The sequence below is a fragment of the Pagrus pagrus genome, assembly GCF_965226575.1.
Source record: "Pagrus pagrus genome assembly, chromosome: 16".
NCBI classification, from domain to species: Eukaryota; Metazoa; Chordata; class Actinopteri; order Spariformes; family Sparidae; genus Pagrus; species Pagrus pagrus.
The window spans coordinates 12,709,260-12,728,054 of record NC_140200.1 but is presented as its reverse complement, the minus strand read 5'-3'; the positions used below and the strand labels follow the sequence as shown (position 1 = coordinate 12,728,054).

General features: G+C 39.7%; 2 protein-coding genes across 3 annotated transcripts; both read right to left on the bottom strand.

The window, feature by feature from the left end:
- Positions 1–1,355: 1,355 nt before the first annotated feature.
- Positions 1,356–14,483, bottom strand: cd164 (CD164 molecule, sialomucin). Of its 2 annotated transcripts, XM_084378397.1 has the most exons (6): positions 14,138–14,478; positions 13,395–13,466; positions 7,787–7,855; positions 7,365–7,460; positions 6,052–6,132; positions 1,356–5,931 (listed from the first exon to the last, which is right to left on the bottom strand). In XM_084378397.1, exons 1-6 carry the CDS (start codon positions 14,361–14,363, stop codon positions 5,759–5,761), a joined length of 717 nt encoding a protein of 238 aa, XP_084234523.1. In that variant the 5' UTR covers positions 14,364–14,478; the 3' UTR covers positions 1,356–5,758. The 2 variants fall into 2 exon arrangements, with proteins under 2 accessions (XP_084234523.1, XP_084234524.1); XM_084378398.1 differs by lacking the exon at positions 7,365–7,460 and having other exon boundaries at positions 14,138–14,483.
- An 835-nt stretch (positions 14,484–15,318) lies between these two features.
- Positions 15,319–18,757, bottom strand: ppil6 (peptidylprolyl isomerase (cyclophilin)-like 6). Its single transcript, XM_084378085.1, has 8 exons — positions 18,589–18,757; positions 18,410–18,505; positions 16,971–17,159; positions 16,630–16,692; positions 16,356–16,503; positions 15,837–15,896; positions 15,579–15,714; positions 15,319–15,485 (listed from the first exon to the last, which is right to left on the bottom strand). Exons 1-8 carry the CDS (start codon positions 18,664–18,666, stop codon positions 15,374–15,376), a joined length of 882 nt encoding a protein of 293 aa, XP_084234211.1. The 5' UTR covers positions 18,667–18,757; the 3' UTR covers positions 15,319–15,373.
- Between the last annotated feature and the right edge of the window lie 38 nt (positions 18,758–18,795).

Sequence of the window (18,795 nt, the reverse complement as noted above, 5' to 3'; positions counted from 1 at the left end):
CAAATGATGTGTACAGTGGTTATCATCACCCAGTTAGATGAGCACAATTCAAGCGTTAGCCCACTCATTAAACTTTATTATGTACAAGATAATGTATGTAGACTTCAAGAAAAGCTGTGACCATACAGCGCAGGGCTATGAGTTTGTGTAAGCCAAAAGTGGGCCACCAAAAAGCACTCTCTTTTTTTATCATTTACAGCCGTGTTCTCAACCTTGTGGGCAAGGGACCCCTTAAAAAATAAGGCTGCATGATATGGTAAAAAAATCATATCCAATTTATGATTCACGATTAGTGGGAGTGATCATTTTAGTATCAAAATAATCATTTTAACAAAAAATAAATAAATATATATATTAAAATGATGTGACATTTGTTTGGGTCTTAGCCAAGCAACGAGTTCTGTAAGCCAGGACATTGCTGCAGCACTACAGTACTTCATTAAATGTAACCTTCATGAAAAAATGCAGCTCCTTGTGATTTGGATATTTGGATATTGCACTTAGCCATTTTGTGATTTCAACTATATTTTAATTTATTGTGCAGCCCAACTGATTTGTGTCCCCTCAGCCTTGTGGGCATTTAGGTTATTATGTTTTCCTTATTATCCTTTCAGTTATCTAATCATCTCTTAAGATTTATATCAGGTCCCAAACTCAAGGCTGGGACTCTTTTTTAGATTATCAGATAGAAAAGGGAGATGGAGGGTATTGATAAGTGGGTTAAATCCAGCATATATTACATCAGAAATGCATGTGAAATAAGAAATGTGATTATGTCTCTAAATTATGTTGGTGCTTTTCCCGATAGACTCGAAGAATATTGACCAACACATTTAGACAGAGGAGCAGGTACATCTGACAGTGCAGTAAAACAACAGCCCTCAGTCACTTACAGAGACCGTTAGTTTATCAAACGAATGACATCTGGGCGAGATAAATATGAAGCTACAGCAAGCAGCCAGTTAGCTTCGCTTAGCATAAAGCCTGGAAATGTCTGGCCTGGTTCTTTCCGTAGGAGGCACCTAGAAAAACATTTATTGCCAAATCCAGGTAGAGAATGCTGAATTTTAGATATCTCAATGTCTACACACTCAAAATATGATTTGATTAAACTGTTCGATCCTGCTTTGCTGTCAATTTCTCCTATTCAACAGAACTTGTTGACCTTGCATTAGCTGCACACACAGAGGGCGAGACAAAGCAAAGCCTGAACTCGATCTCTTTTGTTGTCCGGGCAACCAGCCGCTCAATTGTAACCATGGAGCCACGCACTGAGACCTGGCTGTGTATCATCGTCCCACTTGTGATTTATCATGTAAATGACCCACTTCAGGAAAGTTGACACTGTTGTCAAATGAGGGTGAAACAGTGATTTGTTTAACAATATTCAAACTTTATTGGTTTTACATTGTGAAACTAAAGGCGACACTAGAAAAAACAAGGCACAAAATAAAAGGTTTGAGAAGAAAAGAAAGGGCACAAAATAAGCACAAAACATTTCAAAGGGGCATTGTGGCACCTGCAAATGTCTACTTATGGCTGTGTGGGTGCAAAGCCAAAGAAATCGTACCTACAAGATTGTTGGGCTCTAACACCTAAGGTAGAAGATATGGCACTGCAGTGTGCACATAGCAATAAAGCAACAAGGCAAAGGAGGATTCAACAAAGCTCTTTACTCATCGCTCTTGTAATTGAACACCGCGAGGCTGAAAACAGATAGGAGAGCCCTCCATGATTGAGAAAATTTGGATTGAATTTAAAATACTAGTGGACAGAAAACAGGTCATTCAATGCAACAATTGAAAATTACAACCCAGGTGAACATCAAGTTATCGTGTGACAATTTGCATTAGGGAGGAAATGTTGCAACAGAGAAGAATAAAGGTCTGTGGCTGTGGTTACAACATTGCCGGTAAGTTATTTATTATAGAAGGCTGGTGAGAAGTTGTCCGGGCTACAAGCAGGCTTCATCTAGCTGAAAACTAATCACATTCATTATCTGGTTATAGCCATTTTAGTAGCATTTAAACACCTACAATTCTAGTGTGTGATTGGTTAGAATGTAGGGACTTAACTCACAATTTTATACATTAAAGTGTTTACAGGTCTTGGGAAGTACTACTGCACAAAAAAGCAGTATAAAGCCTTTTGCGGCTCCAGAGGAAGCTGCATGTAATCTGATAAATTGCCTCCAGTGGTGTCACTCAGGGGCTACATTACCCGTAATTCAACTTAGTCACTGAGTGATATCACTGAAGGCAATTTAGAGATTACATGCAGCTTCCTCTAGAGCCACAAAAGGCTTCATACTACCGTTTTCACACATATGAGGCAGCAATCTTCAACACCTGTGAACACACTTTAATGTGTAAAATTGGTGGAGTTACCTTTTAAATGCTACTGAAATGCCAGACATTAAGTAAATGACACATCTAACAAATGCAAAAGCAGTCCGGACAACTTGTCACTAGCAAATGCTGTGTGGATTTGATCAAGAAGTTAAGGCTGAGCGTGACAGAACAGACATTTAAGCAGAATACAACACAGAAAACCACTTCACAGGGGTCTGAAAGTGCTGAGTCCCATTGATGTTTAATAGGTGTGGCATATTATTTTTTTTACAAACTACAACTATATATATGGATATTGAACTGAATAAGGCACTTTTCCTTAAAAGGTGCACAGACTGAGTTAGAAACTTGTAGAGGGAAGCTGCAGAGAGGCAACACAATGGACATCTATTGGCATCCATGGATACCAGAGGTGTTTGGACACACCGCGACGCCAACATGTGATGCCGTGTTCTTAAGGAATGCAGCTACCATGCGGAAAGCAGACTGGACTCAGTGGTTACGCAGCATGGCATACAACAACTGTGAATCAAACTGAAATATTTCTCTAAATTTAGGGGCGATGGCTCTCCACATGCAGAGAAATGCACAAATGGGTGCAGCTAAGGCAAAACTCTGTAGCCTACTCGCCATAGTTGGGGTCTTTGGGCTGTAGCCTAATGCCACCAGGTGACTAGGTTAAAAGGCGTGTTGATGGTGAGCAGCAGAAAACATGTCATCAAATGTCAAATCATGAAAGCCAAAACAAAAATCTGCACTCATGTATTTCTTACTGTTCGTGGTCATACAAAACAAGGTGACTAGTCATCCATGATCTAATACTATTCAAGACTGAGTATTTATACAAGCTTCTGATTTTTTTTGGCTGAATCATGAAACATTTACAAAGACAAAAGTTACAAAACAAAGCTTGTCAGTGCAATGCTCAATTTCCATGCCAAAAACTGAGGACTTTGGCTTAATGCACACTTGTTTCAAGGCATTCTTTCAGCTAGCATATGAGCTAATCAAAAATAATCAAGTGGTTTTTAAGTGGGTCTAAATCCTTAATAAGAGCGTATGCAGTGGGAGGAAAAATCACAACTCCAAGCATCCAGCATGCAATAAAGAAAAACAAAAGGCATTTAACAAAACATTCTCGACACTGACAAGCCGCTACGAGCAAAAATGTACTGATAAACACTCCTTCATTTAGCCTTTCCTCAAGTTGAAACCGCAAAGATAAACAAAAACAGGACATGGCTATGTACAGGAGGGAAAAAAGGGGGGAAATCACACAGTTAGCAGCAAGCTAATTAGAGAAATTCACATGAGCTCTAGCACGGCCACTTGTTGTTGCAGTTCTGCACTTCATTCACAATCCTCTCGTTTACATGGCAACGTCAGAAATCAGATGTGCAATGCTCATTTAATTAACCAAACCAGCACTCAAACAGTCCAACATTTTTACCTCAATGCACTCGCTCCAATACTCATGATTTTAAAAAAGGTGCAATATGTAAGAATTTTTGATTAAAAATACAATCAAAAAATAACAAAAAAATATTAACGGATGGTGAAGAATAACATTTCTCAAGTTATGTTTTGGGGTTACCCTCCATTCTGGGCCCCGAAAACCTCCTCCTTCCAGCGGTCCAAGGCTCCTGTGCTATAACAACACGCTCACATTGCTCCAAGCTACCAGTCTGGACTGCTAGCACACTAACTGAGCTAACTAGCTAACTGCAGCTCCACTTGGCAGCATTCTGCCTTCCATTTGTTTGGCGTACAAACTCAACAGGAGCTTATTCTTACATATTGCACCTTTAAACAATATTTTTTGCCTTTTCCTTCAGGTACACTCCCAGATTTATAGCATCCAACAGCGGTCCAAAATTTCCTGCTACCTCATTTTTTTCATGTTTCAAAATCCAACACAGTTTACAACCGAGTTCAGAAACATAAATACTTAGGTTGGAAGAAATTCAGGAGCAGTATTGGGTGCTACAAAAGGAAGAGCACCTTTAAATTATTCATTCACAAAGAACAGAAGACCATTTCATGCACTGAATATAGTCCTCAACGTATAGGGAAAAAACTTCAACCTTGACTGATTAAGGCCCTCGAGTGACAACTATCTACTGTATTCTCTGACAATAAAAGGCTCTTCAGTCCAGCTGGGATACTACTGTTCTCACCAATATCAGCACCGCGATACCGTTTCCTTTTTAGAAACATAAACTAACGATAACACTCGGGCCTCAATCGAAAGAAAATCCTCTTCCGTCTCTCTCTTTAAGTCATACTGGACATTAAAGGCACTTCACTGCGATCACTGTCCACATCAAGAAGGTGCATTCCGTTTTCTTTATCTCTCCATTTTCTATATTATCTACATTAATAAAACGAATGAATTATTCATATTTCTGAAAATAATCTACAATCTGTCATTTTGACCCACAGGCCCTTGTGACTAGGGCCAGCTCAACGTTAGCAAATGGAGTGGGTATGTTTTAAGATTCAAGGATGGGAGATGAGCTTGATACATGATTTATTGCATTGAGCTGCTCTACTGGCAGTTGGTTTTTGAGATTTTTTATAACTAGTATTGGGTGAAAGACTTCCCCAGGGATGGCAACAGCAGAACATGAACAGCACTCCTAAATACCAAGGGAGACACCCAAAATAAGACCAGAGAGGGATCACTATTGTTTGGGTCTGACATGAGATGATTGGGTGTTGCTTTTATTCCCTCGTACTCTAATTAACCCCGCCTCTTTTACATAATCTTTGAACGCATATACACGATAGAGCTGCACGGGGGAGAAGGAACCTGCCCACGATTCAATAGGCTAAAAGCAATACTGAATCATTGCAGTCGTCACGTTTAAGAATAGCTGTGAACTCAAACAGTGTTTCCAAATCGAGACCAAAAAATATGATGTAAATACTTCCAGTTTGCAGCTGCACTACTCCCAAAAAAGCTTCTTTGTATACATGAGTAATTCTTTAAGTCTCATGTGGTGTATTTAATTGACAAATCAGAAGGAAAGGGCTGGTAAATCACACCAACCCCCCACAATTTGCTGGAAATGGTCTTTGCAGAATGACTAATGGCAGGAGGTGGGAGTAGCAACCAGATGATGTAATCCTCAAACTCAAGGCTTGAATGTCATATCACTGGAGATCTGTGAGTGAGTTCAAGTTACTGTGATGTGAACTATCATACATACAGGTCTGCATTAGTGACTCAATACAGATGGCAGAGCTAAACCGCAAATGGCACAAACATCAAAGATCTAGAAAACCTGCTTGAAAACACTGTTTGAGTCCGTCGTGAGGAGTGCGTGCCGAGTGGGGAGTCTTCTCTGGAAGGTTCTAGTTGGTGGGGATAGGTCGAGTGCTGTGGTTCAAAAAGTGTGGCTGCTTCAAAGGGTGTGGTAGTTGCGGTCCTTGGACTTGCAGAATTTGTAGAGGAAGAAGATCACTGCCTGCAGGCCCAGCACCAGCACTATCCCACCGATGAAGCTCGCAGCGTCGAAGGTGTTCTTGTGAGGGTCAGGAGAGGGGGAAACTGGTGTGGTACTTGCACTTGTTCCAGCTGTGATAAAAGACAAGGCAAGGGAAAATGCAGACATTGGAGTTATTCTTGTTTATGTACATAACAAGACAGATTTAAAAACGGTCCTGCTTTATCACAATGTCAGACTCTGCCACTTACTTGTGGTAGAGGATGGAGCCGTGGCGGTGGAAACGTTACCACTCGGAGTGGGGGCAACAGTGGGAATAACGGTTGCATTTCCTTAGGGTCACAGTAAGAACACATCCATTAGCCTATGAACCATTTGACTTAAAAGGTATTTAAGCTGTTTAATTTTCATTCTTAAAGACAAAAATTTGTTTTTGTTCTTATTCCTACAGCTGGGTGTTTGAGCTTCACTGTGTAGAATGATGTATGTGCAGAGTTTGACACTAGAGGGCTGCTTTCACATTCATTGGTGAATTCTCTGTGCTCACTGAAAATAATAATGGCAACCGATCTGATTTCACTCTTACCGGCAGGCGAGTAGTTTTCCACACAACAGCAGGGAACAATAAAGTTTGTGTCCATGCCTGCTGTCTTTAACTCTTCATCTAACAGCTCACTGTGGCTGCTCCCCCGTTCCATTACTCCCTTTCCAAAAGTAAAAAACTGACGAAAACTGCTGAAAATGACTGCTGTCTTGTTTTTTAGCCACATTTTTGATTTTAAAAAATCACAGTTAGTATGAATAGTGATGACAATTACATTGTGTTTCCTGTGACGACTACTTGGAATGACGGTAACACTTTACGCAATTACTCCACGCCACAGAAGTTTATTTAAGACAACCTTTCAATCACACTTGAATCCTCATCAGGTCAGACTGTCTTGACCTGATGAGGATTGAAATGTCTTTATTAAACTTCTGCAGCATGGAGGAAGTGAGCAGGTGCTCTTTATAACCTTGCACCTACAAGATGTGACTATAACCAGCTTACTTTTCCTGTGACTACCATCCTGTTTCACACCAGGCGTAAGCTCCTTTTTTACCTGAAAGGTGCACCATGTTGTTTCTGCTTGGCATATTTTTCCAAGGTATTTTTAAAGCAACCATGCCTGTAGCAACAAATCTTAATGTGATTGGGCCTGGAGTCTTTTAATCTAGCAGCTGAAGCAGTAACCCAATACAGCTCTGATAAGATGTAAACAATGAGGCTATTATCATTGAGATGAAATTAAAACATTAACACTGGATACATGCTGCATCGTTTCCTGTGAATCCCTTGTGCATACGAAGGCAATCTCAATCCAGGGAATGGTGGAACCCGCCACTAATAGTGAGAACTACTATATAGAGAGGCAGTTACAGAAGTAAATACTATAGCTCAAAAATGGCAGACAATAAGTATTATCAGAAAGAGGGTTTGATTTCACTAAATTCCTCACCTTATACGAAACCTTATATACTGGACAACACAGACTACAGCAGAAAGTAGCAGAGGACAGATTACCTGTGCTGTTAGAGGCAGTGGTGACAACAGGGGCGGCTGTAGTGGGAGGGGGAGCAGTCACAGAGGGAGTAGTAGCTGGGGTTGGACTGGGGCCAACTGGACAGGGAACCAACACCAAGACAAGATGAAAGGAGGAAAGCAAGAGACACCACACAACAAGAAAGTTTTTTGGGGTTTTTTTTTTTGTGATTGTGATTTCCCTTAGGCAGGTGAAAATTATGCTTTACATCTAGCCAAGACTTCTGGACACAGACAACAGATGGGAGACAGAGCCAAAGTGCTGAGACTGATTATTAACCGACACCTTAGTTAAAGCATAACTAGACCCAAACAGAATCTGCAGAATTAGAAGAATATGTTAATAAAAAATGTTAATAAAAAATGTTAATTACCAGTCTGATATTTTGAACCACTAGACTTACCGGAGCAGCTAACATTGATGCAGGTGCTGTTTTCTGCCATGAGAGTCATGTTGTGACAGCCAACAGTTGCTGAAAGAGACAAAAGAATCATGAATTAAACACATGATTATACTTCATATGAATTAAGTTTAGCAAGATTCTGTGTTGTATGTTAACCAGAGCAAAAGCACTTCATTTCATTCATTTTAGCTCAATCCAGAGTTATTTTGATCTGACGACTGAGTAATAGTTATCACTGAATCACTGAATTCACCAAGAAGTCGTCAAGTAATCACCAACATCATGCTGTGCATGTGCAAAACTCTGCGTATCACACGGCTGCATCTGATGATCTCTCTCTCTTTTTTTTGTGCACACAAATAGTTAAGCAACATGATATGCAGTGGGGCAATTCTCTTTTCTTATCTCCGCCACAGGAAGGTCAGAGCTGCTGCTCACACAAGCCCACATCCTGCTGTTTGGAGGATGGCGCTCTTTTCATCCTGCTGCCCCCATCAAATGACACTTGTTTTTTGAATTTGAGCATGACTGAAACCTGTTTTGATTTTAATTTTCACTGCATCAGCACTTCGTCTATCAACATAAGATCATGACTGCACACATCATTCATTTATAGCTCACTGAGAAAAAAACAAAACAAGGAACTTAATGATTATTCAGACCATGTACTGTGGTAAAAGTAGCAATACAACAATACTCCTTTAAGTTGTGTTACTTGAATAAAAGTGCAGAGCAACAGAAGGGTCCCTGTGAGTGTTACTACAGGATTATATTACTAATGTGTTATCATGTAATAAACTGTATACACAGTTTGATAGTTTAATAATAATTTGGATAAAAATGCCAAATAAATGCATATCCCTCTGAAATATAGTACAGTATACCTTTAACCACTAAGTACCTTTAAGTACCATAAAATTGTACTTGTGTAAATTTACATAGTTTCATTCTACCACTGCTCTATTTGTTTTTTATGTTCAGCTTGCTGAGTCACAGTTTGATCGTCTAGGTGTATTCTCGTAATTGTAAAGTTGGATTACTAATTTACAGATACAGAGAGGGACTTTAACCCCACCACGAAGTCTTGCCTGTCCAAAATACTTGCCAAGAAGTCAAGATACACACGTGGCATAGCAGTGAAGTTTTAGTTGCCTCACAAATATTGCTTTACTAATTCACGGACATTATCAACTACAGCAAGATGATGTTAAACAAGTTAAACAACAAACAAAGAAATTAATTTGTGTTGTGTGTCTTTTCAATGGTTAATCTCTGCCTGCGTCAGTGAGGAAACCATGAGTCACAACTGACAGCACCTTGTGACTATAGATTCTTTTCACACCCAGTTAGACGATATTCACTCTACTGCTGTTGTTCAGCACTGTTGGCCAGATATGTACAGGAAATGATTTGATATATTGGGTATATTTGTTTCATACTTTTTTGAATGTGGGTCAAGTTTTGATAATTAATAATGTATTGCGTATGTAATACACCTGACATGATTGGTTGATTTATAGACCGACAGGCGATTAATCTGCAACTATTCTGATAAAGGATTGACCAAATGACTAATTCTATTACGCAAAAATCCCCCCCTAAAAGTTCATGCGTCTTGATATTTTGAGTTTTGGATCATTTTTCTAATTGCTTTTTATCTGGCAAAGACACACCATTGTCTTTGGGAAACTATAATGGGCATTTTCACAACTTTCATACATGTTACAAACTAAAACCCTCACTTATTTCATGACAGCAGCTGAAATATTCTTTGATTTATTTGGATCCAACTTGAAACTTACTGGACATGAATACAGTAATTAGTAGTGATGGTATACAAATATCCAGAATGGTCACTTCGCCTATACTTGTCTTAGTCATCTGGAATGCTGTTTTACAGGTCGAGAAACTTAACTTCTCAAGTGGAGCGTGCATTTCCAACAAGGCTTCAATAATGGTGACATATAGTGACAGGGAAGGCCGTTAATGGCCGCTGACCTCTTTGTGGGTGTTGATAAGAATCGCTCGAGAATCTGTTACTATGAGCATATGACGTCATTACCTTCTGGGAATACAGGAACATCATAAAGGGAACAACGTCAGCTCAATGTAGTGCACCTGGGGCTGTAAAATGCCTTCCTACACCTTCCTTGTTCGTCATAATACAGTATAATCCACAGAAACAGGACCTTATGACTCCTCTCAGATGGCTCCTCATAATTTACAGATAAAACAACTTTAACTGGCTGCAGACATTGTTGGAAGCATATTTTGGCTTTCTCCAAATAGGGTCAAAAATGAGTCACAACGGGTCTGTGATGCATTTTCCACAGCTCACAGGGATGTATTTTGTGGTCCTTGTATCAGGTTATGCATCTCTGTGCGCTAGCCTTCAGTGCAAGCAACTAGCAAATGGCTGTCCTAATTATTAGTTTGTGGAGCCCGGACTTGAGAATGATTCAATTACGTGGTTGTTATTAAAGCCAGGGTTTTGTGGTGTTTGGTAGCTTTTCTGTCAGGTGTCTATCGAGGTCACTGTGCATTCTCCCTCAGTTTTATTAATGTCTATCCTGCTACATTACACGATGAATCAGGAAGCAACATGAGCACAAAAAATAAGTTGCGTCATACATTTTAAAATGCAGAAAGTAAGACTCTCTAAAGCTGGAAACTTAATGACTCACTGCCTTTCTAACTGTGATGTAGTTATATCTAAGTGAAAATCATTTCTGAAGTGTTGGCAGCTTATTTCTCACACTCTTTGTGCGATCTGACACCACAATCCACGTATGTCGGACCATGTGGGAGGAGGGTTTTTACACTCTCCAGCAGGCCAGAGGGCTGTTATCTCGCAGGCAGCTGTGAACATTAGGACTGACTCTCACTCTTTTTCAAGACAGTGACATAATCAGCACCACAAGCTTTATCCAGAGCTTCTTCAAGCCAGAGGCGTGAATGAAAGCAACAGAAACAACCTCTTGGTTAAGACTTCTCAACAAGCTTTGTCACAGACTACAACCTGTTCTTTTGGGCCCTTCAGAGCTTGCATGTACACGTGTAAAGTTTTTGAGCATTTAAACACTGGGCTGCAGGGAAATGTGCCTCTGACGCCAAAGCCTTGTTTACACAAAATCCCTAAACCGAAGATAAATCTGGTAATGACAATGTGGTAGGCGTTAGCTTGCTGCAGCAGTGTGGTTATGCTTTCTCAACCGGCCAGAGCTGACCTTTCTGGTTTTTGCTGATTTCATACCAAATAGGTGATCCATTCTTGAGTTTGTGAAAGGTTGTAGCTCCTGGCGTAGTTGGTATGCGATTAAACAGTCAGTACTGTTAAGCACGGTAGTGCTTTCCCATTATGTCGTGTACTGTAGCAGGCTGATGTAAGTTGTTTGTTCTGGTGTCAGAAGTCAGGGTAGAAGAGACACTTTTTCCAACAAGAACAAGATAAAAAACAGCCAGACCTCCCTGAAGCCGTTAGCTATGAGTCATTACCTTGTTTACACTAACGTCACATGATATGGGGAAAGAATTAGAACCGCAATGGTTAATTGATTAGTTATCAACTATTTAGATAATCGATTAAACAGTTTGAGTAATTTTTTTTGGAAGAAATTCTCCAAACTAAACAAAAGCAAAATTACTACAAACTCAATCAGAGAACAGATCTTCATATTCTTAATATTGAGTTTTTTAGTGTGGGTGGAGGGTTGTTATTTCCTCATGTGCAGTTGTGCACTTAGTGTAATTGTAAACCTGCATGTGTTTCTCCCTCGGGGAATGATATTGTCTCCTACTGCTTAACGAAGAGAGTTAAACAACTGTCATCCCACCTCTCCTTTTCAACCAGTTAATAAATCATTAAGAAATGTATCACTACAGGGCCATTTAACATTCAAAGACAAAGCAGACAGAGGGTGTGGGATCACTAAATCTCTACACAGCCTCTCCTAGACAGTCAAAGCTTCTCATTGCTTAAGTTGTCAAACAGGTCAGTTCCCTTGAGAGGTAACACACCTGTGCCTGTCCTACTAAAGTGAAGCAATGCTTGCTGATTTTGTAAATGCTAGATAGAGCTGCAACTAAAACTTATAATCATTTTAGATTAATCTGTTAATTGTTTTCTCAATAAAATGGTGAAAAATGTCTATCAGTGTTTTCCAAAGCACAAGATGACGTCCTCAGGTGTTTTGTCCACAACCCAAAGATGTTCTGTAACTGTCATAGAGGAGTAAACAAACCAGAAACTACTCACATTTAGATTTTCTCTCTTAAAAATTATTCACACAGATGAATCAATTATCGATATAGTTGGTGAGTAATGACTATTGAGTAATCGTTGCAGCTCTGATTGCTAGTCCAGCGAGTAACAGGGTTCAGATTACACACAAGATACCGTATCTTCCATTCCCAGAGCCTAATAACAACTGAAATGTAAGACCACAGAGATCACACTATACACTCGATCTGAACTGCGCCCGAGGCACATATATTATGAGAGCAACAAGGCAAATGAAACTTATCTTCCATCCTATCTGCACACTCTTTCCTCTCACTCGTGCCTTTATCCCCTCCTTCCTTCTGTGAGGATATTGCAGGCTTCCTGCCACACATCCCCTCGCTTCCTCTCCTGTTCATCTTCTTCACAATCACTAGAGACCTGCGTGTGCCTCACTGCACATACTGAACTCAGGCCAGCTTTGGAGTAGGGCCCTCGAGGGTGATATGGTCAATAATCACATTACTCATGAGGATTTCTTTTTTTTTCAAGGTTCAGTTTTTGGCCAGAGGGTTACTGTTGCCTCTACCTCATAAACATTTAGCCAGAAGTGTGCTTTCAAACTGTGTGACAAACCTGCGATTTTCAGATACAAGATTGTGCCGACTGATCTGTGCTTTACCCATAAAACTGTAACCTCATTTCCTGTCACCGATAAAAACACGAAAACAACCAGCTCTTCTTCTAAACGACAAAAAACACGACTGCGGTGAATGGGAAGCCATTGGTCAACTCAGGAAGCAATCAGTCATGCAGTTCTGTTCTGGAAACTCCTTTTTACTGAGTGATGCACATTTCTAATCACAACCAGCAGATTTCCAAATTAGGTTGAAAAACACAATTGCAGCACATTTCTCCACATTTCCTCTGTAGTGCAGAAGTCAGGGACATTGCTCATATTTGGAGAACTCAAGTTGTTAAGACAGATATTCCCATTAACGTAATGAAATTACAGAATGCTGATACAGAGATGTGGACAAACGGCCGCAAAACCCCGATCAGAAGGAAAGTGTGGACATTCACTTCAAAGCTTTGATTCCTGGCTTCATCAGTCCTATACAGCAAATTCACTGTGGTGAGTAATACTACAGAGTCGATGCAATCTAAGGCACGAACCAGTCCAGATCCAGAGTGTTACGTTAGTGTTGCCAGATGATTACGATTAAGGTATGACATCATCTAAAAGTCAGCATCCACTGCCATACATTCTCTCCATACCCAGGCATCATGTGTCCCATCGGTTCAGCTGTCTGGACAATTTAGGACACACAAAGACCAATCTGTGCATCGCGCTCCACAACCTGCCACACATTTAGGACAGATACTCACATGAGCAATTAAGCCACTGGCAGTCCACAAGGGCTCCACATCCATCACATGTCTCATGGCCAGGACATCCATCTGCAAAAGAAGCGATAACTCAGATTTAGTCATGGCAGTTTTTAATAATAGTAACTTCCTGCATGTGACTGAAAATGAAACTGTAGCTCCGCAGATGTTTGCTGTAAAATGGTGCAGCTAAAAAAGGGTCTAACGATGTCAAATAAGTGAGTACATACAGGCAAAGCAGGGCATTACAATGTTATGAATCTTAAAATGTGACACAACAGAGAGGCAAAGGAGGGTGTTGCATAACAAGCTGATCTGGTCTCTGGTACCTGATCAACTGGATCAGACAGACCAGTCCTGTTCCTGCTTACACCTCTCGTAAGTCACATTAGGACAGAGATATTACAGTCACACATTTCTGATTTAATTTCAGGTCACATAGCTCGCTAGCAGGCTAAAGCGTTTAGCTAGCTGACAACTTGAGTCGCACTGGCCAGCGTGGACGTGACACTGACAAGTTGCCAAAAGGATATTCTGAACATTTATTGTTCGTAAACACAAACAAAAACGAGTGACAGCTATCAAACTAAGACGTGAGACACGAAACTGACCAAAAACAGACGCGTACAGACAGATTAAAAACCAGCTAACTGGGGGTGTCTTGACCGAGCTAACTGAGGAGGTACACGGCAGGCTGTAGGTTAGCTAGCCGCTAGCTCGGCAACGGGAGGTCGCAAACTTACCTGAGTCTGTTGCGGCTGCTGCGCCAAACGCAGCTACAACTACAGCGAGAAACACCACCTTCAAGTACATGGCTGCGGACAACTTATTGCTCCAATCTGCTCGACGGTGAAATAGTATCTGCGGAGAAACGTCGAGAACGACTTCACGGCTTCCTCCCGTCTTGCGCGTCTGGTCGATGCTGCTGTTGCTGCTCGGTGGCTCCTCACTTCCTATTTGACAGGTCATGTGGCACTTTTCACTGGGAGGGGTGAGAAAAACCCAAGTGTGCGTGAGCTGCGGGGACGTCAAACGCAAGAAAGACAGAGGCTTCTTCTGAATTGTCTTTCACAAAGTGCTGGGTTTCCCGTCTGCTCGGTCGAGACACCTGTGACGAAGCTAAAAAAAAAAAAACACCTGATAGGAAAAGGTAGTGCACCTGTGACGAGACACACTGAATATTAATACGCTAAAAATAACCTCTCATCATTTAGCATGGCCGGATTGAGTCGCTAGAGGGCCCCAGGGCACAAATGTACGATGGCCCCCCCGAAGCACCATTCAACTTGGTTAGCGCTTGACATAAAATCACAAAGAGAAATTATATCAGGAGCTTCCTGTGTTTCCTCTGTATCAACTCCAATTTGTTCATAAAAAAATAAATTATTAAAGTGACGTAAAATGGCATTTCAGTCTGATTAACAGGCTATTTCTATGTGACGTCAAAACATATACAGGTGCAGGTTTTTCTATCCTCTTTGTAAATATGGAGGACTGAGCCCACAAATCCAACAAAGAAAATATAATAACTAAATGTCTCAATAAATAAATAAATATGCAATTAAACCTTACTTAAATCATTTTGAAACTAAATGTAGACATTATTAATTTATCAAATGTCTCATAACATGTAACTTGAAACAAAAAATACAAAGAAACCAATACAAGAGTATAATAATATATCTCTAACATACATCTTAATTGATGTGGAAACCCTTGCAAAGGCATAATTTTTTTTTCTATCTGAGTCATGCTCATTAAAAACATATGGAAGCCCTAAATGGTCATCGGTCAATGATATTATTTTTATCATTTTAACAAGTGAAATTTTATTTGTTTTCTCAAGATCACAAGTTATTTGTGTCATTAGCACATATTTCCCCCGAGATTACAAGATAATTAACCATGAGAAAATTACTTCATAAACCTTGTGATTATTTTATTACATAAAAAACATTGAAGAAATATTGGGAAAGACATTAAATCTGAAACACTCCACAATCTGTAACTTTACATTCATATTTTGGTCTTTCATTGCAAGTCGGCGCCTCTTCTAATCTCCTGAGGACGTCGACACCCTCAACCACTTGACTAGAAAGGAAAACAAAAACATTAGGTTTGAGCAAAACTGTATAAGAAAAATGAGATTATGCAGAATTGGGAACTGGAATTAGTGATACAAACCCAAAGGCCACGTAGGTCCTGTCCATCCAGCGTGTTGGCTGCAGGGTGATGTAGAACTGGGATCCATTGCTGTGGGGACCCTTATTGGCCATTCCTAGAGTGCCCCGTTTAGAGTGGGACACGGCAAAGCTCTCATCTAAAAGGAGAAGGTACATATGTTACAGACAGGAGAAGTACATTTCACTAATATACAGAGCATGCAGAGTGCAATCTTGTGGTAATACTGTCGATGTCTTGGACTGTTTATATGTGTCATACCTTCAAAAGTTGGTCCATAGATTGACTCCCCTCCATCACCTTTTCTTTTTGGAGAAATATCTGAAAAATTGAAAGACGACAGATACAATGCAAGTAGACCACAGTATATTTAATTCTCTTGCTTAATTTCACAATAATGTGTTGATTACTCAGGGTGATTTCATAATCTGAAGAAGCACTGGGCTTAACAGTTAGTAGACAGTTATGTGGAAGTAACTGTGGAGGAAGTTCGAGATGTCCACTGCTTATTTCACTTACTGGAAAAAGATGAGTCAGATACGCTCAAAAAATGATTTCATTCAACTGTAATCCAACCTCAACCCTCAACCCTCAACCATAACCCATTCCCAGATGTACTGTAGCTAGTTTCAAATCCCTACATTGATCATTTATTCATACATTTCCCATCTTCACAAGTAGCATGTATGTGTCCCATGTGGAGATGTATTTAGAATTAACTGCACTGTTTTTATTTGTATGTGAAAACCAAATAAATGCTACTGTGGACTAGTGACATACCTCCACCTTGCACCCAGCCGTCGGGCACCACGCGATGAAACACAGAGCCCTTGTAGCAAAGTGGGAGGCCGCTCTGCGACAGACCTTGCTCGCCTGAGCACAGTGCCTCGAAGTTCTTTGACGTCTTTGGACAAACATCTGAGAACAGCTGAGGAAAGGGAGAACAATGTGTCTTGTTTACATGCTTTTCTTATATCAGCAATTTAAATCATTTCTATAAGGTAGAAAAGTAGAAAAACATGAATTTGTTCTTCATGTGTCAGAGTTTCCTCACCTCAAACAATAACCTCCCTGCTGCCTCGCCTGCTATGTCAATGTCCATGAAGACAAACTGATGCTATAATGACAAGACAGAGAGACGTTCAAGGATAATAAATTTAATAAATGCCATATTTTACAGATTAATATTCAGCTAGAAGAGCCACTGATCACTTTAACTAAAAGCTTCCTAGACATTCATTTCAAAAAAGTAAAAAGTTGCATGTAATTGATAATCCAATTATGTTCTAAATACGTTATGACTATGTAGTATGATACCCACCACAAGCAGAAAATTAACTTCCCCTACATCCATATGTTTAACCTATAATTGTTATTTATGTGACTGTGACTTGCCCCAGTTTTCTGGAGGTGTTTGGCATAGTAGTCCTCAGTTAGAGCCATGTAGAAAGCCTCCGGCCGAGTGAAAGTGAAGCTCCACTGACTCTTGGCCCAGCTGGCGAGATCTTTCTCATTACCGAGGAGGATGCCGTTCAGAAAGCACATCAGGCTGCTGGAGTACTGCCACACTTCGCCACGCAGCTCCTTGAATCACAACATTGGACGAGTTGGACGACAAATGTTTTGTGATTCAGCATTTCAGAATAACCATCACATCAAACTACAGTCGTATTTTGCTGTGTAGATGCTGCAGACTCAGTTTTGTCTTTTAAATCAAGTTTTTTTTTTGGCTTCACAACATTCTGTGTTACTCTCTTTCTGTTTCATTGTCATGGCTTTTAGCTTGCCAATTTTTTGTCGCTTTGTGTTTATTCAGCTGTTTTAATGTAAAGCCCTTTGTATCTGTGTCTTAAAAAGGTGCTATATCAATAATGTTTATTATTATTATTATCATTATTATTATTATTATTATTTGCCATATCATTCACCTGCTGAAATTTCACAAGTCATTTCAAATGAGCAAGTCAATGTAGAACAACATTTGAAAGTAAGTATATTGATCAAAGTACTGTTTATTAGATGTTCTTGTACTTACTTTTATGTTACTTTACGCTTTTACTGTATTGAATCTAAGAGGCAAATATCGTACTCTTTACCCGACTGTGTTCATTTGAAAGGTTTACTCACAAATTATTTTAACAGATTAAAATAATACTAATAAAAAACATGATAATTTATGAAATACAAGTTACAAGTTAATTAAATGTATCCGTACTTCAACTACTTACGTTTGAATGCTTCTGTGCTATACACAGAAATACATCCTTAATAATTTCATAACTATAATATAATAACATAACTGGGAGTAGCATAATCTTACCATGCTCCATTCGGCTTCCTAATGAGTATTTTACTTGATACTTTAGTTGTACTTTTCTACTTTTACTGCTTATACTTGTTTTTATTTATTTTGCCTGATAAGACCACTGCTCAATACTGTGTGGGCATTTGTTTGATTGACATCCATGTTCTGCCCCAATAGTTTGTTGAATTAAGTTGCAAGGATATCACAAATTATATATCTATACCTTTATTGCTCTTTTTTTTGTACAAAAAGAGTGTGTGTTTGAAAGCATAGCGCCCAGCAAAAGTCTGCTCAGCACCAATGATTGTGAAAACATGGGTGTGAAGGGCCTTTAAGAGGCTATAACTTTGCAGTCTCACTGCCTTTTCTATGATGAATCTCCTTCCAACACTGGTGGAGAATATAAAACACTGTGCAGAGCCTCAGATCGCATCACAGCTCTCTATTCATACATGAAAAGAAGGTTTGATAATAAATAATTTCCAGGACAGCTGGAGGATTTCAAAACAAGTATAATCTGATGACTTACCCTTTTCTTGTTACACAGGTAGGTGTGCCAGTCAAATTCGAGTAGCGGTTGAATTTTTGGATCCACGAATGCCTCAGGAAACTTCTGTTTTAGTCCCTGTTGTGCATAGTCAAAAGTGTTAACATCCCGGTGAAAACGTGTCAAATACATGAAACAAAAGACAGAAATGAACGGTTTACCTCGGCAACACATTTGGCAACATGAAAGTTGGGATCTTTAATTAAACCTACAATTTCTAGGTGCATTTTTAAGTCCATGGTTAAAAAGAAAATCAGTGGAGAAAGAAAGTGGAAAAATAAAATAAAGTAAAAAGCCCTCAGTCCATAAACATGAGCCTCGTATCCATGGCAACAAGCTTAAGGAGGCGCTTTTATATGACGTCCATT